The following is a 26,536-nucleotide window of genomic DNA, read 5'->3' as shown; positions in this document are numbered from 1 at the left end:
TCAGAAAAACCATTGAGAGGCCATGGAGAGTCCTTTACTCGAGGACCTGTGGGTGTGTTTATGAGATGGTTAGAAAAGGATGACAAGTTCCATCTGTAAAGCATGTTTATATATCCAGCAGATGATTATTATTATTTTTATTATTTATTTACACAAGCGGGGCACAAGGTGGCTTAGTGGTTAGTCCAGCTTCCTCATAGCAAGAGGAAATCGATAGCCTGTGGAGTTTGAATATTCGCGAGGGTTTAAAAGATGGATTCAAATTGTCTGTAGTGTGAGTGCTTGTTTGCGTGAGAAGTTGTGTGACTTTTTGTGCCCTGCAACGGACTGGAAATCTGTTCGAGCTGTTCACTGCCTCTTGCTATAATCACACAGGACTAGGCTCCAGCCCCCCGCAATCCCGCTAAGGGAATAGGCTGTAGAAAAAGAAATTATTGGAATTCAATATTCTTAACAACATCATTTTTTGTGGAAGTGTTGTGTTGATTTATTATACAGAAACCTTTAAATATGTCAAACAAATGCTGTTTTATGAGAAAAGAAAGAATGAAGAAGTCAGTTGGTGTCAGTTAAATGTCTTACTTATACACAGTTGCACTCTATTTATTTACTTTGCTTTCATATTAGAGTGGATAAGAAATTGTTGCTATAGGGCAGAGCTGGGCTTGGTGCGAAATGTTTTTAAATGTTTTCGATGGCTATCTAACAATGTATTACTAGTACAGCTTATGTAACTTGTTTAAGTGATTTCTATTTACTTTTGAGTTTTTTTTTGGTGTTTGAAATTTTACGAAAATAAAGAGCTTTTCTATCACATTTTAAAATGGAATTTATATTAAATGAAATATTACAAAACCAATTTTTTGGCATAATGTGTTTGATGTACTTCGTTTTATTAATTAAAACATATATATATCTACTTCTGTTTTTAGAATCCCTTATAAAATACATGTTAAAAATGATAATATACAATCAGATTAACAATACATCTTATTTATGATGAGACTCCTTCATTCTTTTTTTTGTTCTTTCTTTTTGCTTGACGGCCCCATATAACAGTCAAAGTATATAATGTGGCCCCTGAGGAAATGTATCTTCCCACCCTTTATAGCAAAGTAGGTGGCAGTTTGTAAATGACGTGAGGCTTCAATATATATCCACGAATCAATATATTGCACAAAAAAAAAAACAGTGCTTCATGAAGATCGATATGAATCCCATCATTGACTGACAGAGGTGTACCATAACCTTCTGCACTAACAAGGAGGCACAGTAGGAGCCTACTGGGTGATATTTACCATGTGTACAAACATTAAAATGGACTAAAAATAGCCACACTGCTCTCCATTCTCAACCTTGGAATATGCTGCCTTACAGACCAGAATAAACATCATTGTGGACTGTTGTGTGACCGAGGCAGAAACTCCCAATTGTAGAGGTTTACATTATAGTATAAAACATTACCATCCTTGTTTAAGCGAATGTATTTTAAGACTTTTGCAACCATTTCGACCTTCTCATCTTGCTAGTCAACTATAATCTTCCAGCTCGACTCAACTACGTGCTCAACTCAATCCACAGTTTCTAAGCGGTAGTGTTGGGTAGTTATAATTTATGGCAGAAGTGCCTCAGAGACATGTAACTGCCTACTCCCGGAGTATCCCATAAACTTGTGCATGTCAAAACTCATTTGAATACACTGTGTTTGGGAGTTCCAGAGCTCCACCTCGTCAATATCCCTGTGTGCAAGAGTCGGCCATGCAAACTTCAGCATAAGCAGAACAGACACCATTCCATCTGATAGGGCTTCAAGCTATCCTCTATTTCTATAAGAAGATTCTGGGGGATACAGGTTGTGTGATGGTTCAGCTATAGATGGTATGTGGAGGACTGCAAGTCCTTAACATATAAATTAAAAATATATATATATGTAGATTCCCATTACCTCTTATAATCATGTTAATGATAGTAACTCGATTTGTTCAATACCGATATTCAATGAGCGACAGGCCAAGTTAAAGCTTTCCAGATGACTGAACTCGCCAATTATTAGTTCATGGAAAGTCACCAGTTATGAGTACGTATATGGTGCTATTCAATCTGCAAATATTCATCGAACAGATCCACATTTAATCAGAATAGGACCATCTTATTTGAGACATTATTTTCATTAAATACATTCCATCAGGGGATATCAGGAGAATAATGCCGTGCATTTTTATGCTCCATCAGTGATCAGCCCATGCTTGTACTGTCCTTGAAGAACTAGAAAATAGGCAAGGAATTTCTTATTCCGCTGCTTTAGCCAAGGTCATTACGGTATTCTATGGATACCTCAAATCATTAAACAGAAAGTGCCACCTACTACAATACCTCAGATTCAGAATTATGTATGTAGTGTAAAGAGAAAAACAGGAACATCATGGAGCAGAATCAAGTCCTGAAGTCCTGAATAAAGAGTAGTGATGGATTGGTGAAGCTTCATGAAGCAGTGACATGTTGTTTAAAAGTCAGAAGGTGGCGCCATCATTTTAAAAACGAGTTTAATTAGAACAGTTGTTAAAAAAAAAAGGAAAATAGTGTAGATACCACCATCTAGTGGACTCTAAAAATGACACTGCTTCATGAAGCTTCATCAGACCTTCTCGACTGAAGAGCTCTGCACCAGAGATGCGTAGTATACACAATTAAATGCTCAAGTAACATAAAAAGAAGCAGAAATGTATTTACATTATGCATCATTACCAATATTACGTCCCAAGACATGGCAACAGAAGAGAAGTCTCAAGACCAAACTGAAGAAAACACTTGATCTACTTGAAGGCACTCTGATTTTATTGACAACTGAATGTTGACTTTTCCATTTGTCTTAGATCAAATTCTCAAATTCTTAATTTTTTCTTTCACCTTTTACTTGCAAACAATGTCTTTTATCTTTGCTCTGTGCATGCTCTGTCTCAGCATGTTTAACACACCGTGAACATCAGGCAGACTCAGCAGCTGCTTGGCTTACTCTGGGGTCAGCTAAAGGTGTTGCTCCATCAAAACAGTGTCCCTGTAGGTGTTTGCACTGCTGCAGTTGTGGAACTTCTAGACTTCCATTCCCTTCTTTTTTAGGCTAAAGAAGATCTGTGATGGCAAGAGATTTCTTTAGTCTTCTACACACACTTTGTGTTGTTTAAACACGAGGTATGTCAAACATAAGGGAATATATTGTATATTGTTATGCCCTCCTGCAACACATCTTTTGAGACGATAAACAATAACTTAAAAAAAAATAATTAAACCATTAATGAATAAATCCTCTAACATATATGAAACACATACCTGACATATTACTTGGTAAATGGCATCATCAGGAGGCTCTACAGTACTTTTCTTTTTTACATTATCAAATTTAAATGTGTAATATATATGGTGATTTTGGTAAAGGAAAAAAACAGAAACTCAACTGATACCAGTATTTTAATTTTACTTTCTGATGTGAAAAGATTCTGTTTGTGTTATGTGGTTGCATACGTATAAATGTTCTGATGATTTTGTAATACACTATCTTAGCTTTGTTATCCACACAGAAACTGAAAAATGAGATAAGTCAAACAAATCATGCAAAAATGTACTTAAAATAATTCATTTTTCACGACAACTGTACATGTACAATGTCATTATTATTGGCAGAGGTATGGACTCTGTGGAGTTATTTTCTGGTTTGATTCAACAAATTGTGTGTTACCTCTCTTAGATATTCACAAGATATTTAAGTCAAGGACAGTAGTCTATAATACTCGTCTTTTTCTCTCCACCAACAGACCATTAAAGCCACTTCACCACTGGGGGACCCAAGAGTAACATACAACCTGGAAGACGGAATGGTCCCTGAAACCAACATGCCTGTACGATTCTATCTGACGCCCAACAGGGAAGACGGCTCAGCGTCAATCTTGGTGGCAGAACCGTTGGACTATGAGACGACCCAGAATTTTATGCTTCGAGTCAGAGCCCAGAATGTGGCTGCAGTCCCACTTGCAGCTTTCACAACGGTCTTCATCAACGTCACAGGTTAGTGACTCGCTTTTCTCCGAATTCAAAGAAAATTAAGTTTGAATACATGCATGTCCTCACAAAGCAGGGCTTAAAATTTAATTTCCTCAGGGGCCACATTGTATACCGTGGCAGTTCTGAGGGACCATCGCGGAAAAATGAAGGAACAAAAAGGATCAATTAAGCTAAATGTGCTAAAATTATTTATTTATTGTATTTTAAATGCATTTAATTTTGTTTAATCTGATATGAAGCCCTTTTTAAAATACCTTTTTTCAAAATGGATAATTTCTACAGGATCTTTGAACTCATGAGGGCCAAATTAATACAGTCAAAGGGCTGCATATGGGCCCTGGTCTGCACTTTGCACAGGTCTTTCACAAGTCAAAACCCCCATAAACCATTAAGTAGATACAAAATGTATACATTTTCTTCCAAAAAAGGTCGATTTTAAAACTGTTTTCTTTTTTTGTCTTTGTTTTGTTGACATTTTTAAATGTTTAAGTGAGGCATAAACTTCCAAAACCTCTTTTTAGGTAATGGAAAGATAATACTATATTTTTCAAACATTTTGTGAAATTTCTTTGATCGACTTAATGAAATTGTTTTGTGGTCAAAACCTTTTTTTTGAAGGGGCCCCTTCTAGTCTGAAAAAAAGGTACCAGAAACCAATCAAGTAGTGATGGACTTATGAAGCTTCATGAAACAATAATATATTTCTTAGAGCTCAGTAGGTGGTGCCCATGGTTTAATAATGATGCAAGTTTTTTTAGAATAGCTGTTCAAAACATTCGTTTTAGAACAACATGCCACCTAGTGGTCGCTGAATATAAGGTCATTGTTTCATAAAGTGTCATCCACCTATCACTACAATTACAAAAAATATGCATTACATGAAATGTTATACACATTACAAATATCTACTGGATGTTAAAAACATGTGATCCGTCACACTGATTTAAGCCCAAATATTAACCATGATTTTAAATCATCATTGTTGTAAATACATTTCATAACAATTATTGTATTAGGGCTGTCATATTTAAACAATAAAACAAAGATGAAGATTAAGATGATTATTAATTGTACAGTTTTCTGTTAGAACTCGGCTGAAAGTTCAGTCAGCATTATCATGAAAAGGTCACAATAGAGTGCAGTATCAGCAAGCATAAAAAAAAATTTGAGACATCTTTAAAAGTTTTCCAGACACGTGAAATATTGAACATCATGTGACACCAAATGGTGCTTTAAATGCCATCTTTTCTTATTCGTCTTCAGCTCAAATTATTCAATCTATAAATTAAGTATGGCACTCAACGCAGTTACAGACTTCTCTCCCGGCGTGTTCCACTCAGAAAGTCAAATGGAGTTCTTATTAGGAAAGACAAAGAACAGGAAAGGAAGTGAAGAAATAAGTCAAACTGAGGAAAAAGAGTGATTGTGCAAGAATCAATTCTGAATGAATTAGTTTACCAGCAGAAAGACCAAGAACAGACAGTATATATTAAACACACTTGGATCTACAGATTGCTAGATCAGGTTTGACTTCCCACATTACAGATAAAATAATTTTATTTGTTTCACTCCATACTTAAATTACGGAGCCACCGAAGCGTATCATACCCAATCATGCTCTGCATTGTTTGTTATCAATCTGAATTGTCACATAAATACAGAGGCAACACTAGCAGAGAAGTTTCTCTCCTCTACTGCCGACATAGAAAAGTGATTGTCTATCACCCAAACCACCAAAAGGACTTGTTTGCATTACGGGTCGTATTATTTAGCAAAATATGTCATTGACTTTTCATACAATGGCCAATTAGGAGCATTATAATCCAGTTCTTTTGGGAATGTTGGATGGCATTTTACTACCAGTAGTGATGCAATGGTGCAGTATAATGAAATTATGACCTAGTTTTTAGAAGCCACTAGATGGCTCTGGACTAATTCTAGGAAACTATTCGAAGCTACCCATAGGGACTGACCCTTTGCTAATGATAATAATGACACTATAACCTTTCTTTTTAAGTTGAATTACCCTTCATAATTTCAGAGAGAGCTTCTGAACACAAATATTTTTTGAGCTATTCCCTTTTTGCAATCTGCCTTTGATACTGTAGAGACTAAATTAAAACGGTTTTAAATACAGAAAAATCCAAAATAAAAATAAAAAAACTCATTGGTTCACATGGAAAAATCATTTTAAATCAGAACTTCCCTTGGCAGAGCCCTAGAGCTTGTTACCAGTTATAAATACCTGGGATTTGTTATTGATCGGGAACTTTCTTTCAAAGAGCATGTTAGGAAATTGGTTTCTATATAAAGGGTGAACCTCAGCTTTATAAAAACAAGTCTTGTTTCTCCCTCAGAGCCACAAAGGTCCTTATATCGGCGACGTTCTTACCAATACTGTACTTGGGCAATGTTGTCTACATGTGCTTCTAACACTCGCCTGCAATCTTTGACTCCAGTCTTTTATTATGCTCTAGAGTTCAAGCTTTTCTTCAGCGAACCAGAAGCCAATATACCTTAATTAAATGATATTTTGCAAATATTTGCTCCATGTATTCCTCCAATTTTTTCTGCTATTGATTTGTGGTCAGAGATGACTAATGAAAGCTCCTTACAAGATAGTTCAATAAATCAGCTGACCTCTTAAGTACTAAATTGCAGCCTCAAGGTTGCGCTTAAAGACATATTGCTTTCTTTACCTTTTAATATGATAAGTACTACATGATGATGTCGCTTTAATACCTTCATATTGGCATGTAAGACGCATGCAGAATATCACTGCTCTTAAAGGACCAATCAGGTTTCCCTGTTATAGGCTTTTTATTGTTGATCATGTTGTAGCGTTTTGTTTATATAAGGCCTTTTCTTTAAAATATTAAAGCTAAATTTGATCTTAAGGGAATCATGACAATTATGAATATAAGATACATCAAAATGATAATGTTCTGGTTAAAGTTAAACCTTAAGAATGACTTCTATCAGTGTCATTGCTTTTAAAGTGATCTTGCTGTTAACACTTGAGTTGTAATACGAACCAAATATAATTTTCCAAATAAAAAAGACGTATGTGCCAAGGTATTGATCGAGTTGCAGCCTCACATTTTATTTCTCTTCTCATTGAACGGCTCTAGACATCAGAGACATTTCAAGATGGAACAATAATTCCAAAGCCAACCAGCAACTTTGACATATACTTCCCAACCTCTTTGAGCTATTTTTTGGTCCATGGAAATCCACTTCAAAGCACAAAGAATGAAAGACCTGATGCTCAAACCCCTCTTCATTTCCACACAACATTGGTGGCTGACACTCCAGCTCCAATTCTTGATACAGGCTTCCTTACAAGTTTGGTTGAATGTTTTTTTTTTTTCTGAATCTTTACTATTATCGATCGCTTCAAATATTAATAGAATCCTGTTTTTTGGAAAAAGTACAAAACATTTTATCCAATGTTATTATTGAGCGTCTTGTTTGAATAGATAATGTCTCTTCTACCTAAAGATTAACCTTTGTTTTCTACATGCTGTGGTTTCAGTATATGGAGTATTAAATAAAGGTAGCTTCTGTCTTCTCCAAGATATCCAAGTACACTCTGTGTCAGAAACAAAAGGAAAACTGAGCCGTTACTTAGATAAGGTGGTGATGTGTTCTAGATCCCCTTATTTATCTGGCTTTAACCATCACAACTGTTTTGAATCTCTAAAGTGTTACTGTTTCCAATGTTGAGAATGCAAATGTATTGCTTGAATCTTTTAAACAAGAACTGACCACTTAAAGACTGCCAAGTCCAAGTATGACTTATAATAAAATGGGTTGTAAAAGGGGTAAAGTATAATTATTTGCAACAACCATGAACTGATAATAAAATCCTGTACAATGTTTGAAACAATAACTATGGATGGGCATATATTCATTCTGAGGAACAATAAGACGGCTGCGGATTACTGTCATGACTTTGGTCATGGATTTTTGGTCAGACTAATGCTGTCAGTGTGTCATTACGGTATCTGTAACTATACCTAATTATAGCCCTTATCTTTCTGGCCTGCTAAGATATACATTTTTTGAAACAAATTGCTTTTTCGTTTATCATGTGGGCTACCTTTGAGAGGCCATTTTATAGCACCTATGTACCTCTCTTATCTTGAACTATGAAAGTACCTGTGATACGACCTGATAGCAGACATCAGTGGTAAAATATAAATAGAATTACCTTCATTACCTAGACCCTATATTACGATCCAAAAACAGTGTTCAGTCATGTCAGTAAAGTTTCATATTAAGGTACTCTCAAAGGGTTATTCAATGGATAGAATGCATAGATACATTTTTTTTTATTACAACAACAAACATCTCAGTGACTGACATTGATCAGTTTTGCTGACATTGCTTTTTTTTTTAACGATTCACACAACATTGCCAAGTTCATATTTTCAAAATTATTATTCACTGTTATATTCTATTACGTATTCAAACTAATAATGTATATGGATTGTTTTGATTGCTGCACTTTTCTTACCATTTTGCTTTTTTTTCCAGATGTCAATGACAACGTTCCATTTTTTACATCCTCAATCTATGAGGCATCCGTCACTGAGGGTGCTGCATCGGGAGCTTTGATTTTCCAGGTGTCGGCCAATGACCTGGACTTGGGGCCAAATGGAAAGGTACAAACACACAGGCACACAGCAGAATGTTCTTTTTCTATTTTGTTCTCAAACTTGGCTTTCATACAATTTTAGATCACCTACTCACTCCTGGAGGATCGCAGTGGCGACCATGAATTTTTCCGCATCGATCCAGAATTGGGATACATCTACAGTCAGGCCGTGTTTGACCGCGAGACAAAAAGTTCATACCTTCTAGAGGTCCAGTCAGTCGACAGCTGGGAGTCATCGCGACCAGGGAAACATGGACAGCCAAACTCTGGTAGGAGTAATAATGATATCCCCATATGCTGCATCAATTCTAGTTATTATATCATTATTTAATTGAATTTAATACGATTCGTCATTAATGAACTTAATGGGTCTGGGTCTTTACCATCTTACACAGAGAAAAACAGCAGCATACTCATATCTATGAGAATTTCTAGTACTGACCTTGGGGTATAGTATTTTACTTTGGCAGGGTCCAAATTGGTAACCAATGAATAATTGTTTTGGGGGTTATACCTCTTTGTATCTGGTTTGGGCAGGAATGTTGGTAGTAGAATTTTGTCGAAAAAGACACCAAAAGACACCAAAATACCTCCATACTGCTTCACAGTAACGACTCTCTTGCTGTTAAGCCTTGAAATAATAAATCAATAACTTAGTTCAAGATTGTTTGTAGCAAAAGCTAAATGGCTAAAATGCCACAGGTAAATATCGCCCAAGCTCCCACCGTTAACTGTCTACACTGAGATTTTATGTGAGTTTTTCCTTCATATAGACATCCATTTTAACTCCCAAAAGACATGGATTTCTCTGAAAAAATAATCCCACTCCTTAGTCAACATGAGGCTGAGTATAAAATGAATGAAATGTGGGTGAACTATACCTTTTAAATTTTTAAGCAGTCATTACTCCTCCGCATCTAGATGAGCTGGGTCTTTTTGCCAACCTGCAGAGACGCCTCACTTTGGCTATTACAAACGAGAAAGATGGCCTCGGAGAAGTCCCAAAGCACAATGGGGACATTATCTATCTCCGCTGGTTTGCAAATTAAGTGATGGCTGGGAGACTTTTGTTTCTCCTTGACTGCTTTTCTCTTCTGCAGCGGGCGTTACAATTCCAGCCAAACAAGATTGTTACTAAGATTGTTAGTTATGTAAGAGGAACTTGAACAAGCTCCTTTATGAGTACCTAACAACATCTAACCAAATAACTTGGTTATACATGCTAACATGAAATCCCTCATGTTACTTTAGTATCCAAGGTTCTATGAATGTCTTTACAGACTGTGGGTTACCTATCGTTTCTAAGAAGGTTTGGTTCCGTTGCCAGTGAGCAGGGGGCAGTAATAGGGGTGGGGCCCTATATTACCCCCTACCACACGTCCATATTTCATACTCGGAGGCAGTCGGCGGTGCCACACGTGTAGAGGGCGTGGCACACCTTCTTAGAACCACAGTTCCCCTTGCTCTTGCCAGGGGCTTGCTGACATAAATGCTTCTGCGGAACTCTGTCAGCTGTCGGAATTGTGAGGCAAGCAGTGCAATCATTCAATCAATGATTAGAATAAAAGGCCCCCGGACACACAAAACACAGATTGTGTTGTTTTAAAGGCGGTCTCATGGGCAGAACATCAACCTCCATGATGAACTTGAGAACATCCTCACGCACAGTGCAACACAACCTTTCGTCAATGCTAAGCAACACAACCTTTCGTCAATGCTAATGCCCCCTGCTTGGCAGCAAGTGCATTGATCTTTCTCAGTTTAGAGGCAGAGCTCTGGAGAGAGTAAGTAAGTCATTTATATTTGAGGAGCGCTTTTCTAGACCAGGGTCACAAAGCACTTAAAAACAATACCCAATAAAAAATATACTTAAAAAGTCAAGACAACACGAAGACCAACAGAGAAAATTCCAGAAAATCAAGGGGAAAGCCTGCACGAGTAAAAGTGTCTTGAGATGTATCTTGAAGGAGTCAGTAGACTGCAGTGTTTAACAAGAGACGTGTCTTTGTCAAATACAACACCCAGGTTTCTCAGGCTCAGTTTGACAGATTGTTTTGTCCACATTTATCTGCAAGGTGTTTTCACTCAGCCATTGTTTGATTTCTATCAAACAATTGACTAAGCTGTTCAGCCTCTGGGGCTCAGTTGGATCAAAAGAGCAGTAGAGCTGGATGTAATCAGCAAAGATGTGGTAAGAAACATCAAGAAATCTCTGAATGATTTTACCAAGGGGAATCAAGTACAGCAAAAACAACAAAGGACCTAGAACAGAACCTTGAGTTGCTCCACAACAGATCCACTTATTCAGACCTCATTTGATTGGCAGATACACTGAAACTGCGCTCAAAAAGGTATGATGAAAACCACTGTAAAATACTGTATTGGTTTCTGTGTTTTATATACGTAGAGTGGTGGTCTATAGATGGCAGAACACACATGAAGTAGAATCATCTACAATAGGTTACTTGTGGGCGTACAATCGAGTCCGTGGGATTACAAGAAATCATCGTAAACTACCTTACGTTAAAAAGGCTTGTTGTTCAATAAAAGAGCTCATTACTCTCTATACAAACACTTTTCTTAGCTTTGCGATTCCATTCTACCAATTGAAAAGTGGAAGACCATTTAGCAAAGCCTTTTGGATCTGTATTAATGCTCCAATCATCTCCACTCCCCTCATCCTGCATCGACTCATCCCTCTAATCTGATGTGCCAGTGGCAATCTCTAAGTTTTATTCCGTCCCCTTCCTTTACTTTCTCCCTCGTCTCTCATTTGATGCCAAACGGAATGCACACATTTTCGGCATGGTAGAATAGTAAGGCTCAGAAAAAAACAACAGCTGCTTAGACAGATGGATGTTGAGAGGCATTGAATGAGATAAGCATGACACACCAAAACACATTTTTTAATAAATACGGTCATAGATAAATGACTGATCTTGAGGTTTGGCTTAATTTTAAGTGTGACTGAAATATGTGGAGCCAATTAATGTAATCACTGTTAAACGTGAGAAAAACTGCGACTGTTCTTTGACTATGAAGTATTTTATTCAGTGATGTACTGCAATATTACATATTTTTTTTCAAGCAGTCAACAGTTGACTCAACACCATATAATTTATTTTGTTTTAATAGTTTTTAATTATTTTTGTATTTGTTTTGTGGGTAAGCTTCACATGCTAACTTGAGATAATGAAGATTAATTTGAAGTTATTTATAAAGCAGATACCACTGAACAAGTAAATATAGTTATTTAAGGCCAAAATATTGAGCTGCATTGTTCTTTTTTAAGTGTACCATCAAGCGGCGAAGTAATGCAACAAATCAATATCAATGTTAATTGATTCAACAATGCTTTTTGAGTCACAGGTACTGATGGGTTGTTACTCTCTGTTTATAGATGATTTGAAAATGTACAGTACCATCTAGTAGTGTGGGGTGATGAAGCTTGAAAGCATGAAACAGTGCTTGTGCCCTAATTTTCGACGCCCACAAAATTGCACTTTCTATGTGATAGTTTGCTTTCAACAGCTGTTCTATTGTAACGGTGCATTTATTTCTAACTGAAGACAAAGCTAAAAAAAAATTCAAGAAGCTTCATCCTCCCATCAATGTAACATGTTGTAGAGATCCAGCTAGAATACGATATTTGTAACCAATATGTTGAAGTAGAAATACAGCATCAAGTTGTTTTGTGTATGAATGTATTTCACTTTTAACAAGGGCCTCGATTAAGTCTTAGACAAGTGATTCCTAAGTATAATTTAATTCCACACGCAAATCCAATCTCCTCGGTTAAATGGTTATTAGTCTGCAAAATATCCTTTAAAGAAGCTACCTCCCTCCTTCAGACCCATTGATTCTATTCACACAAGATACTAGTGTGTGTGAGTCTCTTAGGGATAACCAAAATCAGTTAAAATTAAAGGTGGCATTTAATTTGCAGCTAATGTGACAAACAAGTCCTTTCAAGAACAAATCCTTTTGTCTTTGCACTGCAGCATCTCTCCTGGGCAATCAATAACTTAGCCATCAAATGATGTTTTCCAATTCATTAGCGCAGCAAAATAACCTTTTTTTTTCCTGCGTGAACCTGTTTTCACGTGCCAAATAAAATTAGTTTTAAATCTGGTATCTTAACTTCTTGGTTGAGGTCGCCACAACTGCTAGTTATCTGTCTGCACTGATTTCACGCAGATGTAACTAACAAAGTGTCTGATAAATGGCATTAAAATACACAAAACCAGAACAGCTTTTAATCAGTGCAAGTGCTTAAAATGTGAGTTAAGAGTTGTACAAGACTGAGCGTAGTACTATTTGTTGGACTAAATTGTGAATCACTGTCATGACTCTATTTTTAAATAATATTTAAATTAAATAAAAAATGTAATGATTGTATTTTGGCAAATAATATTTATCATTAAAAATTTCAATAAAAATATAATGAGGAACCAAAATGAGGCTGTCTGTAATGCTGTCTCAATATACATGTTTTATTTGTTGTCTTGTTTTAGCTTTGAGATGGGTAAAATAATAAACAAACTGTGACATACAAATCAATTAGCACTTTTACTGACTCAGTATATGATGTTGGTGATCAAACAGCTTTCCATGATGGAGCGTTCTAATTTTGTCCTTAGTCATTGCAAGCCTTTCTCTTATAATTATTTTTATTACTTCAATATCAATACCATCGCTGCTCGCTATCTTCTTTCATTTTTAATAATTGATCTCGGAGCATGTGCTGCAAGATGTAGTAGATTGCAGTCTTTGGAACAGATATCAAAGTAGCAAGGATGTTAGGTTGCTCTTCTTCAGAGCCTAACGCTAATGCCCTGCGGATACTTTGTACTCCTTTTTGGTTACACACTTAAATATTAAATAAAGTCGACTTCTTGATGCTACACATTGATGATGAGACAGATGAAAGGTAATAAAGTGTGGACAAAAGGAGCAACGGTTTCAGTTTGATCTTATTAGTACAGAAAGAAAAAAAAGAATCTTGAAAATAATCTGATCTCATTCTCTCTCTCATTTCCTTTTTAGACACGGCATATGTCCGTGTTTTCATCAGTGATGTCAATGACAACAAGCCAGCCTTCGCACAGGCCTCCTATGAAGTGGACGTGGACGAAGACGCCGATGTTGGCTTCGCCATCTTGACCGTTAGCGCCAACGATGGGGACGAAGGTGGGTGACGTAGAAAACAACGTCTTCACTCACTTGGAAGTGTGTGTGTGTCGAAAACTTGTGGACATATGAGTTATATGGGGGGGAAGCAGGAGATTGTCAATGACAATTTTTTCCGTAAACTGCAGATTCAATCCTTTTTCCTTGGTTATTAAATCTTACTCCGACTAATATATCGACATGACCACCAAACTGATTGTTTTTTTTATTTTAAGCCATAGAGCAAAAAAAATAATACATCAAGCACTCTTTCCTATTTCTCTGTATTTCCATTTTACATGTTAAAATAGCAATAATAATGGTTTATAAGTGATGATTTGATCAGGTCAGTCAGGTGTTTGCTGCCTCAGTTGTTTGTTCTCCATTAAAGTCATTCAGAGATAAAGTGAGTCAGCCATGGAAGGAAATAACAAGTAAATGCATCTAATTGTTTTTCACGTTGCATTAGCAAACACAGTTGAGAAAGTGAAGAGAGGACTCAGACATGGAGGTGTGAATAGGTGCTGGGATTTATTATTAATTCAGTGCAGAAAGTACTTTGCCTTGAGCTTATCAAAAGCACCTCAGAATTTCTCTAAAAAGAATCTGTGCTGCCACAATCTGAATTAATACAGTATATAGTACTCATTATCAACGGTTTTCGATTAATCTTATTTATTTATTTATGCTCATTTTAAAGCTGGTGCATGTAACTCCTTCAGTTGAACTCTTGAAGGTGATTTCTTGCAAGAGCTCTATAGAAACTGGAGATAAATACTCATAAATAAAGTATATATATATATATATATATATATATATATATATATATATATATGTATATATATGTATATATGTATATATATATATATATATATATATATATATATATATATATATATATATATGTATATATATATATATGTATATATATATGTATATGTATATTTTTTTTCTATTACCATGACATGTAGGACTCTGCAAACCCTGGTCCGGGAACTGATACTGGTTCGTGAGACATTTGTTACTGGAATGCACAGAAAGAAAAAAAATATGATTACCACCTAAAAGGTGTTTAATTTAGGTAAAAAGAAAACGAATTTTCTCTGTAATAACATTAGTGTGACTCTTGACTAGTGAAAATGTTTAGAACACAAACTCGAGTAACAAAACTTCCTCATTGGCACAAAGTCTCTAAAAGCTAGAAGATACACACATACAGAACACTAGTGTAGTCATACAATCAGTTCAGCTTTATGGTGAGATTTATTTTTCACGCACTTATTGTATCCATATATATTTTTTTTGTATTTTTACTTTTTCCTATCTAAACAACGATCCGGAAATATATTCCTGACATTTAACTGGTCCATGGTACAAAAAGATAAGTTACATCACACAAGCAACCAGGGTAAGTATAGCCTAGCCTGCATAATAATAATAATATACTTTTATATTTATATAAAATATATACTTTTAAAAACCGAAAAAAACATGAGGATAGAGATGGAAGGGAAAGGCGTGTATATTTATATGGATTAAAGTGCTTAAAATTGGTGAAAATAGCCAAAATAATTCAAATATTATTTATTTAATATGTAATAAATATGGCATACACTTTTTGAAATCCAACAGATTTAGATTTTGAGGGGAAGGTTGTGGGGTCTTCTGTATACTGTCATTCCCTTAAATGTAACATGAGAGCTGAACCTTACTTAGCACAATATTCATATAATTTATCTTTTTTTTGTTAAGACATTTACACACACTTTCATGCATTAATTTATTTTATATCTTTCATGGGGGGCTTGAACCAACTTCTTCGAGTGAGAGGTGCGGGACACCCTGTTGCAGAGCACACAAAGAAATACAACCCTTCATACACACTTACAGTTCATACGGAGTTCCCAGTGTTTTTGGACTGTGGGAGGAAAACGGAGTGCCCGGAGTAGCCTAGCTGGAAAGGGAACCTGCAACCTTCTTGCAGTGAGGCGGTCGACCTTACTATAGTGATACAATTGGACCTACAGTATATAATTCAATCTTCTTACAGATCTTTCGATGTGTGTGCGTTTAATCAGGGTTATTCATCACAGCAACATGTGAGGTATGAAGCAGACCTGTGCATGCCATGATGATAAATGTGGGATTATATGGCTGTTACAACCCACTCTTGCTCTCCACCTCTTTCAATTTATCACAGTTTAGTCTTTGCCGCCTTCTCACTTCTTAAGACAACTTTTAGAACCTGAAAGGAATTATTAGGGCCATCAAATACTCCGTAGGTCTGTGAGTGTTGTAGCTCTCTATACCAATCTGTTCTGTATTGCAACTTTACAGCCCTCTGTGATGGATCAATGAGTCTCATGGAGACCATCCGTTTCATGAAGATGGTTGTCAGAGGAAGAACCAAACCAAGAACACAGCTTATATGCTCACTGATGCCTGTGTGTTTGAAAAATCAATGTGATTAGAAATAATGAATTTAGAATGGGGAACACATAAACTATTAGTTATTCATATGTGTATTGACTTGGCTTTGACCAAAAAAGTACTCTAACCTAGTTTATTGCGACAATATTCTTCCAATAATAGACTGCACAAGACCTGAATTAGTGATTATTAACAGGAAATAATTAACTAACTTCTCTCTATTTACCCCTTATTAGGGGCAATAATAAGCAATTCACTATTAATAATAATTTTATATTTTTAATGGAAAAATACAAATGTAAACTAGTATTATGAGCATTTTCATTTCTCAAAAATAAGTATATGAGTATGTACAGTAATTACGCTGATAATGCCAGATATATTTTCACCCAGAAGACTTTAAACATTTCTGTCAAATTCTTGTGAATTAAGTAGGACTATGCTTCAGTTTAGAATAGGAACCATATTCACAATTAGAAATACTTGTTTCCTAGTATTTAGGATGCTATTAATGCTTTTATATTTGTGTGTTTTTTTTCCTTTAAAAGAGGCCATATTATTAATAGTGAACTGCTTCTCTCGTGGCACTTAATGGGTACATAGAGAGAGGTTCGTTTTCACCAAAGGTAATTTTTAATTATTGCTTTATTTCCTGTTAATAATCAGTAGTTGCTGTGAAGTTCAGATTATACTCCTAATAATCATGCTATTAAGTTCAAGTTAGTTCTTTCTGGTTATTAGGTGGCTAATTTGGTGGTAATACACATCTGAATAAGTAACTTATTAATATTTATTATAAGTTCCTAATTCTTAATTGTTACCTAAATAAAATGTAAAATGTACAGGTTTGTTTGATTTAAATCCAAGGATTCTAATTCCCGTTGTAATCCCCCATGATACCCTCCTATCGACTGAGAAATTAATGTTTATGTCAAAATCAAAAAATTTGGATGAACTGGCCTGGATTTTTGTCTCTTACCTCCTTATCTTTTGAATTAATAGCAGTATATACAGTATTTAGTGAGGGAGACCAACTTCCTAAACTATCTTTTGGCTGCTACATGTCAAATGACATTGCCAAAGATTTAGGAACACGATTTTCATTCTAGCTTCAATTTGATTAATTGTATTGTTCCAATCCCTTGCGTCCATTGGCCCTCTCCTGTACCCTTTTTCATCAATTTCTCCCAATTTATCTGCGCTTGCTTTGTGAATGGTCTGATTTTAGTGCAATACCAAGGGAAATGAAACGACTTTAAAAAAAACTGGCACAACAGGGATGCCTCCCACTTATTTTCTCCCCATTTGTTTGTTTGTCTTAACCGCTATTTTATACTCCCTTCTCTGCTTCCTTTTGTCCTTTGGGTCCCCGGTGTTATCCGAACACTTAAGTGATTGAGACATCCCAGATGGGGGTAAATGCAGCTGAAACAAAGGAAAGGGATTGAATTGCGTATATTCCCTAACGACTCATTTAAAATGCCAAAAGGCGGACAGTACAAAACGATCTGGATGAGAGGATTCTCTTTCTTCTCACTAATAAGCTGTGAATCCCATCATGTATTCAGTTCCTTTGATATAAGCAAACAGCCCTGATTTAGATGCAAAGCTAAGTTTAATCAGTTATTGCAAGAATTGAGTCTGAATTCTAAGTAAAATAAAAGCTTAATTGGGATGTATTGCCAACAGATAAACATGAACAGTCGCGGCTGGTGAAAAATATTCTAGGTGGGGATCTTCTCCAGTACATTTCCATGACTATACAATTAAAAGAATCAGTCAAATATAGTCTTATATTAAACTTGGACAATATTACATGTGGAAATCAACACAAGCAGCTAATGAATAATAAATGTGTATTATGATCCTCTTTTAGATAAAAATAAAAACAAATTTTAATTATACTGTAACATACATTATACAGAATAAACTTAATCCCTCTATGGACTCTTCTGCCCTACTCTACACTCTTCTCTTTTCTCCCACTGTATCCTCCCCAAACCAGTGATGGTCTTCGAAAAGCCCAGAGGATGACACACTTGAATACAAACGGTTTGTTCATTTGTTGCTGGACGCAGCCAGCAAAAAACAGTTTTCTGTATGAGTCAGTGAGACCAACTCGCATATCTTGGTGAGGTCACTGTATCTTAATGCGCAAACTGTCATTTCTCGAGAAACGAAGCTCTAACTGGGGTCATTCCTTCCAGCTTATTGTGAGCCGCAGCAAGCATGACTACATGTTTATTGTGATAAGACTATAAAAGCAACATAAATTCTCTAAAAGAAGGTTTACCATTATGTATTACAACTACTATACAATACTATTTTTCAAGTGCCCCAAAATCATATTCAGAGACAACTCTTTTCAGAATGTATATCAATGAAAATATATTTTATCAGTGTGAATACTTCTACAAATATATAAAACGATGAATGTTAATAATTAATTTGAAACTAAAAAAGGATAAATTATAATAAACATTTCGGAATTGATTTAAATCTTAGAATAAATAAATAAATAAAACAGCCAAATCGGTGGGAGGGTAGGTTGTGTGGCCAACAAATAAAGTTCTGAAATGCTATTGACATTGTGAACTCCAGTTTCAAACTTGAGTCGGACACAAGATTAAAGCATCATGAAGTCATAACAATTATACCTAACAAAAATGATGTTGGTGAGAGTATAAAGGCAAGTAAGGATGATGTAGACGAGGGGATCATGGGCTGGGAGGGGAGATTAAAAATTGGAGAAGAAAGATAGATGTCAAAGACAAATTAGAAGTTTTTTAAAGGATGGAAGATGCGGTCCAGAAGGGAAAAGGACATGAGATTAAAAAAATGCATAGAGGGAGCCATGCAAAGAAGATAAAATCAGGCGAATGTGAAAAGAGAAAGATAAGGTGTTTCCACGTGCCAGGAAAGGATGTAACTTGTCAGGGTAGGCCAGTTATCTAAATAAAAAGGTCGGTGACATAAAGAGGAACACAGTTGAGACTAGATGGTGGATGTTGGGACAGAAAGAACACTTTTCAGAGATAAGGAAGAAGTCAACAGAAAGTCTGGGTGGGCAAGAAAAATCACCAAATGAGTGGGAAAGTGCTGAAAGTAACTGAAAAGAAGGTGAATTGTCATGGAAGGCTGAAGAATAAGGAGACTTGGATGTGGCATGAAGGAAAGCGAAGAAAATGTGGGATCATTAGAGCGATGAGGAGAATAGTCTGGAGTGCTTGAAGTGTCGATGTAGAGTACTTATGGAAAGAGTGGACAGACAGAGACGAGATGGTGGATCGGATAGTTCAGAGGATTAGGAAAGTGGAAGAAATGACAGCTTGAGATGAAACGTGAGAAATCAGTATGTGAATATATCATCCCACCCAAGGGTGGAACTGGGAGATAAAGTAGCTTTTGACCAGATTGTAAGTAATTCATTTTTATTTGTATAGCGCTTTTCAAGACCAGGGTCACAAAGCACTTAAACAATCAAAACAATACTAAATAAAGTATATACTTTAAAGTTTGTGAAACAAAATTTAAGGGACTGAGAGGGTTCCTGATGAGTAGAGGAGAAATGTTCTGGTGGTACCTGCTTTGAAGAACAAGGGAGATGATAGGAATTTATGGAGGATGCTGATGGTTAGGTACTATACAGGGAAGGTCGTAAGATTTGCCCTAGAAGTTTACACCAGAGTTTCTTGATGGGAAGTGTAGTACTGTGCAGGAGCATGAGATAAGTATGTGAGGGTTATGCTTGATTTGAACCTCAGTGGTGATGTTCTTCTTGTTTGCTATAGTGATTTAGAATGTATAGAGGTAATGGGGAGATCTGCCATGGTGACATTCAAAAGGTAATCGCAAGTGGAAGTGGTAGAGATGAACATGCTCAGGTTAATAGTATGTCAAAATGAAATGTCTTTATTTTATTTCTCTTAACTTGTTTTTAGGAAGGTACATTTTACATTTAAGGAATCCAAACTTATCAAATTGATAGATAGAATAATAGACAGATTCTGCTGGTTCACAGGTGGAAATGCAAAACTGCGCTACCAGATCACATCAGGAAATACTGGAGGTGTGTTTGATGTCGAACCGGAGGTGGGCACTATCTTTATCGCACAGCCTTTGGATTATGAACAGAACAAAAGGTAACCGACTGCTATGAGTTTTTGGTTTTTCATTAGCTCATAATGTGCCAGCACTTCCCTAAGCAGCCTGACAAATTATTTCTCCTCAGGTACAAGCTCCACGTCCTTTCCTCTGATGGAAAGTGGGAGGATTACACCACCGTGACAGTAAACGTGGTTAACAAGAACGACGAAGCCCCAGTGTTTACTGTCAATGAGTATTATGGCAGTGTAACAGAAGAGTTGGACGGTTCGCCTGTGTTTGTCTTGCAGGTACATTTTCATCTTTCATTAGCTTGGACAGTTTTCTGTCATTATACGAAAACATCAAGCATATCAAACCAAAGACTTGTCTGAGATTTAACAACTTACTGTAGAATAGTAAATACAAGCGATGTAGAGTCTTTGCCACCTGTTGATTGAATTATTAAGAAGTTTCGTTTTTTTGTTATCACCGTGAGGATTGTTTTGCTGCAGGAATGTTCAGTTATCCCTTTGCAGAAACCTGTCCAATCCATTGTTTTTCATGTTCTAGTTTCTAGGGCTTTGGGCTCCGCCTGCACCCCGAAAATTTCAATCTGGGTACCTGTCAACAAACAGCTATAAAATAATTATAATAATTAATAATAATTTAATTCCCTTTAAGATTTGGGTGTTTTCCTTTCCCTTAGTAAAAAGGGGCAGCTGTAATAAATTGTGATGGACTCATGAATCTTCATGAAGCCGTGTCTACATTTTTAGAGCTCAGTAGGTGGCAGCATCTGTTTAAGACTGATGTGAGGTTTCATTACTGTTCAAACCAATCCAACAAAGAACAGTGAATGCCTCTGAAACTAATAACACCGATGAGGACATTTACTAGTTACAGGCGGATTCTTAAATTATTCACAGCATAGTCACAAAAAAACCAACATGAAAACCCAGGTTAAAGGTATCCTAAAGGTCAATGTTGGCAACTCTGGTTGCCTTCATCCAAACTGCAAAGTATCTGAATATAAAAACAAAGGCAACTCTTCTTTATAGACTGGTAAAGTTGAATAAGATTAATTTATAGAGAGGGAAAATCAATTGTGCCCTGGCCCTTGACTTTGACGTCAGACTCTTACATTAAAGGTATTTAAAGCACTGGCCTCATTGTAAGAAAAATGTTAAGACTACAATACAATGAGAATAAAATAGTTTCCTTGTGTCTTTTTCACAAATAATTGATATTCTTCACCACTGGGTTGTGTAAGAAGGTCTTGAATAGTTGACTATTTACTCGGGACATTTTCACATTACCGAGGCTTGGCTTTTGTGCTACAAAAGCACTGCCCTACTTTGCTTCTCACTGCTTGTCACATAGCTTTTTTTTCCCTTCCTTAACTGAACAGGAGTTAATTTGAGCTTGACATCGCGCGGCAATTATCGTGCTAAATTGAAACATCTCTGGCCTGCACACGGTGTAATTGCCACTGATGTGTTGAGGATGAGTGAGAAAGAGACAGACAGCAGAGCTAGCAATGAGGAGACAGGATAGCTGGGTTTAAAGCCATTGCTTACTCCGCTATGATCGAGCACTTCATTCCATGTCAGCAGTTTTTCCAAGATAAATATATAAATGCATATCCAACAACTTTGATCTTCCAGGTTACTGCCTCCGACCCAGATAAGGATGCGGATCAGGAAGCCCTTCGCTACTCCCTCCATGGCCAAGGGGCAGAGAGTGAATTCATTATTGATGAGGTTACAGGCAAGATTTACGCCCAGAGGACCCTAAACCGAGAGGAGAGGGCTGTTTGGCGATTTGTTGTCCTGGCAACTGATGAGGGCGGCGAAGGTCTCACCGGCTTCACCGACGTCATCATCAATGTATGGGACATCAATGACAACGCGCCTACCTTCACCTGCACACCCAGCTGCCATGGTGAGGTGGATGAAAACTCGGTCATTGGAACATCGGTGATGGAGATGACCGCCACAGATCTGGACGACTCCGCTGTCGGACAGAATGCCGTGCTCTCATACAGGGTTGTGGGAACACTAGATACCGCTACTGTAGAAGAAGGGGGGATTCCTACTTTCTCTGAAATGTTTGCAATCAACCCAAGCACCGGAACCATTACTGTAGCCATGAACGGACTAGACCGGGAGCAGGTGGAGTCGTACCTGCTAGTGGTGGAGGCCCGGGACGGAGGAGGAATGACTGGAACAGGAACTGCGACGATTAAAATCAAAGATATTAATGACCATGCCCCACGTTTCACGGACCATTCTTGTACTGCAAGGATATCAGAAAATGCAGAGCCAAATGCTGAGGTTAGTCGAGAACAACTTCATCCCTCTACTCCTAACATAATGAAATATTGCCTTTTGCACGGTTTCTTTCGAAACAAGATTCTTTCTCGGAATAAATCTAAAGAATGGCCTCTAAAGAATGGGGTTAAAATTGTTTCTGTGGCCCAGACAGAAATATAACTTTTGAATTGAGAACCAAGAATTGTAAAGTGGATCACACTAAAACATAATATACATTTTTCTTGGCTCACGATCCAAAATATTTTGGCCCCTGCTGTGATTAAGTTTGACTCCATGTTTCTTCAAACACCAGAATTAAATCAAATACCTAAATAAAAAACAGACATAATCACATTCACTCATGTTTATTTGGAACTATAATATCTAAAAATGATATATATATATAATATATATATATATATATTACCCTTGTCCACTTGACTTTAAGTTTCTATGTTTATATTTTGATAAATTGTTTTTAGATTTAAAGAAATGTAGAATAGATCACAAAATCACATACACCAACAAAACAATATAAATATTTGATAACGGTTTTACAAATATATTTTTGCAGTTATGCTATAGGAATTGTATGTACAAATTTAAAAAAGGTACAAGGCGTTAGAGACAAATTCGTTTAAATCAATTTACATTTTATAATGTGGCAGAATGAAGAGATATTAAAATAATCTAGGACTCAATTTTAACCAAAATTAACTTTCTGCCAATAATTTTAAAATTCCTAGACACTTTGCTTGGCAGGAGATCCGAATATCTCTCAAAGTGGATAAATGGTCATATATTTTATTGTTAGAACATCGGCGGGCAGCGTATAATAATTCTGACACAAACAGATGCAGGAAAATGCCATCAAAATATGCTAATGTTGACTCTCATATAATAATCCTACATTACACATCTGGTAAATCATCCATAGGCTCCCCAGATGTTGACCAGTTTGTGCAAGCGTCTCTCTCTCACCGACACACAACTGTGATAAACACACAACCCTATTTACCTTTCAAAAGAACCCTCCAACACTGACATGATAAAGAATATTTAAAAACATGTTTAATATTGATAGCTCATGTGGTTTATGAGAAGAGATTAGCAGAGTGAAAATATCAATAACCATGATTACAGGGTACGATATTGTACGGAGAAATGTGAGAGTAAGTAATATATTTCTGGAAGGAGACTCGCCTTTATCTGTCGCAGTGAACTCTGAGAATGTAAGCAGCAGAGCAAACAAGGGGGCGAGATAAGGTTCTCCTCACTTGATGGCATCATCCATTTACCTGTCGCCTCTGTAGCCCAGCTTATTAGAGGAAGAAAAGAAGCGTCTTTTCAAGAAAGACACAATGAACTAGCGTTTAAAAACATGAATCAAACCACAGAGATTTAATAACACGTCGTAAGTGTGTCATGGTTGTGTGTGTGTGCTCTTCTTGTTTGAAGGTTCTAGAGCTCACAGCAGAGGACAGGGACACTGGGGAAAATGCCCTGCTGACCTTTAGTGTAGTGGCAGGAGACCAGGAACAGAAGTTTTACATGATCAGTCACAAGCAGGAGCAAAGAGGAACACTGAGGTTGAAGAAACGTCTGGACTACGAGCGACATAGTGAGCAGAGGTTCAATCTCACACTCAAGGTATGTGACCTTTGTTTGAGCTAGAATAGTGGTTCATTATTTTCAATACGGTTCAGTTTGTATTTCAGCACCAATGTTTTTTTGTTTTTTTAAAATGTACATCAACATCTTCCACCGATGTTGATGAACCACTGCGCCTTGGCTTCCTGACCTTCCCTCCACTCTGTTTTGTAGATTCCAATCTTTCCTCCAAGAGATATAGAGAAATATGTCGCAGCCATGTGACTTCAGAGTTGTTTATGGGATGGTAGTTATAGCTCAGAGGCAGCACAGATTTACTTTATTGGTTTCAAATAATTGTCTATAATGTTTAGTGCCTCATTGACAAAGATTGACTTTCTTGCAGAAAACTGCTCCAGTAAAACCTTTATGTCAATAAAACCTCTGCCCATAATATTTCACTATAATTTCAGCCTTTGTGTCCATTATTGTCACCATTACCATGTGAAGTACAACATTTCTGCACAGAGGTGAATACGTTCGAGAAACCTTTGTAGGAGGAGAGTTGAGAATTTAATGGTTTGACAGTGTAAAAGGCTTTCTTTTTTTTTTTAACGAGCTTGACTTTGCTTTAAAATGTTACACACTCGCCACTTCTCTCGAGCCTCATCTGCATCGCTGAGGGGGACGAAGGGTGATGCAAAACTCTAAAGAGTTTCCAAATTCACCGAGGTCACATTTTAAAAATGATCAGTCTTGTATCTGATGTAGGGACTACGTATGAATGAAGCCTGGGTCTGACTCGGTTCCACTTAACATGGCCTTATGTTTCAACAGTGTTGGGAGTTATGCGTAAGGTAAACCGTTACAGTAACGAGTGCTGTAACTTATTACTTTATTAAAAAGCTTTTTGCGTTAATCGTTGAACTTTGCTCAGCTCAGTTGGCAGAGCAATGGATAGTCATGGCTAAGAAACCAGGTCAGACACTTGTGTTCCTGAATGAATTTTTAAACAGATGCTATTAAAATTAATACGCAATGATAGATAATTCAATCTTTATGTCAACAAATGAAGAAATGGATGCGTGGATGAGGTAAAGACTGAAACTGGAACTTTCACTGCATGTCTTTGTCACACATGAATGATGCATTCAATGACAATGGGATTTCTATGTTGTGTTCAAGAATGCATGATATTTTAAAACTAAGCGGGAAACACTATCTGTGTCACTGGAATGCAAAATGAACACACAAACTCCATATGTTTCTCTATTTTATTTAACACTTAAAATTTGAAAAGTGTTGTTCTAGATTTCTAAATTATTATTATTTAATATGTTCCTGTGATCTATAGTAAAGAAAATAGAGACTTTTGGCAAAATAACCAGTGCATGACCACTAATTTATTTATTGTTTTATTTGTATTTGTTTATTACGTTTATGGTTTTACCTGTTTTCTCAATTTTTCAATAAAAGAAACCAATCTTTCCAATGCACCTGGCAAATGTGCTTTTATCACTAAAAAAGACTTTTACTAATGTTACTACTTACTTTAAAGGTAAACAGTAACGTAAAGTAACTGAGTTACTTTAGAAAGAAGTAACTGTAACTAAATTAGTATTTTATAGTAACTTGGCCAACACTGTTTCAATATAGGTGGCTTAAGATTGATTGTATTGAAACGATAATACAAAAATCAGTTATAATATATTATTTTAATTTTATAAAAATGTATTTGAGCCTACAGAGATAAAGTGGTTCAAATATCTGGAGACGATCTTGGGTAGATCATCATGAAACATCGTATGAAACGGTGTCCTCGTCAGAAGGTGGCACCCTCAGTTTAAAAATTATCTGAGATTTTACTAGAAAAGCTGTTCAAGCCAAATGATTTTGGAGCAAAGAGCGCCATCTAGTGGACTCTTAAAATAAGGACACTGCTTAATGAAGCTTAATCAGCCACTAGTGGATAGTATGTATCAAAGTATCGTTGATAGCTTAAGCTTTGAGCATAATCATTTTTAGGAGATTCACACAAGCGAGCCAACTGAAAGGTCAGTTCTGCAGCTAATAATACTACTTATTATTATAAATCTATAATCTATAATACGCAGCATTGTAAAAATGACCAGTTTTTGTCTAATTGTTTTAACAAAAGAAACCTAAAACATTTTATAATCAGCCTGAAAATCAACAACCCACCACAACCCAATTTTGGTTGTGTTTAACATAT

The 26,536-nt window shown here is 36.4% G+C and overlaps 1 protein-coding gene across 1 annotated transcript in view; it reads left to right on the top strand.

The window, feature by feature from the left end:
• The window catches only part of LOC148086635 (neural-cadherin), a 288,414-nt gene that overhangs the window by 138,836 nt on the left and 123,042 nt on the right, over positions 1–26,536 (top strand). Inside the window, exons 13-20 of the mRNA XM_087784779.1 lie at positions 3,810–4,059; positions 8,596–8,723; positions 8,799–8,985; positions 13,763–13,906; positions 20,337–20,457; positions 20,547–20,709; positions 22,066–22,734; positions 24,172–24,363. Coding sequence (XP_087640905.1) covers positions 3,810–4,059; positions 8,596–8,723; positions 8,799–8,985; positions 13,763–13,906; positions 20,337–20,457; positions 20,547–20,709; positions 22,066–22,734; positions 24,172–24,363 — 1,854 coding nt within the window. The remainder of the gene's footprint in view (positions 1–3,809; positions 4,060–8,595; positions 8,724–8,798; positions 8,986–13,762; positions 13,907–20,336; positions 20,458–20,546; positions 20,710–22,065; positions 22,735–24,171; positions 24,364–26,536) is intronic.

This window comes from Callionymus lyra, chromosome 2 (genome assembly GCF_982586985.1).
Source record: "Callionymus lyra chromosome 2, fCalLyr1.hap1.1, whole genome shotgun sequence".
Taxonomy (NCBI): domain Eukaryota; kingdom Metazoa; phylum Chordata; class Actinopteri; order Syngnathiformes; family Callionymidae; genus Callionymus; species Callionymus lyra.
The sequence above is the reverse complement of the archived record's forward strand: the minus strand, read 5'-3'. Positions and strand labels throughout refer to the sequence as shown.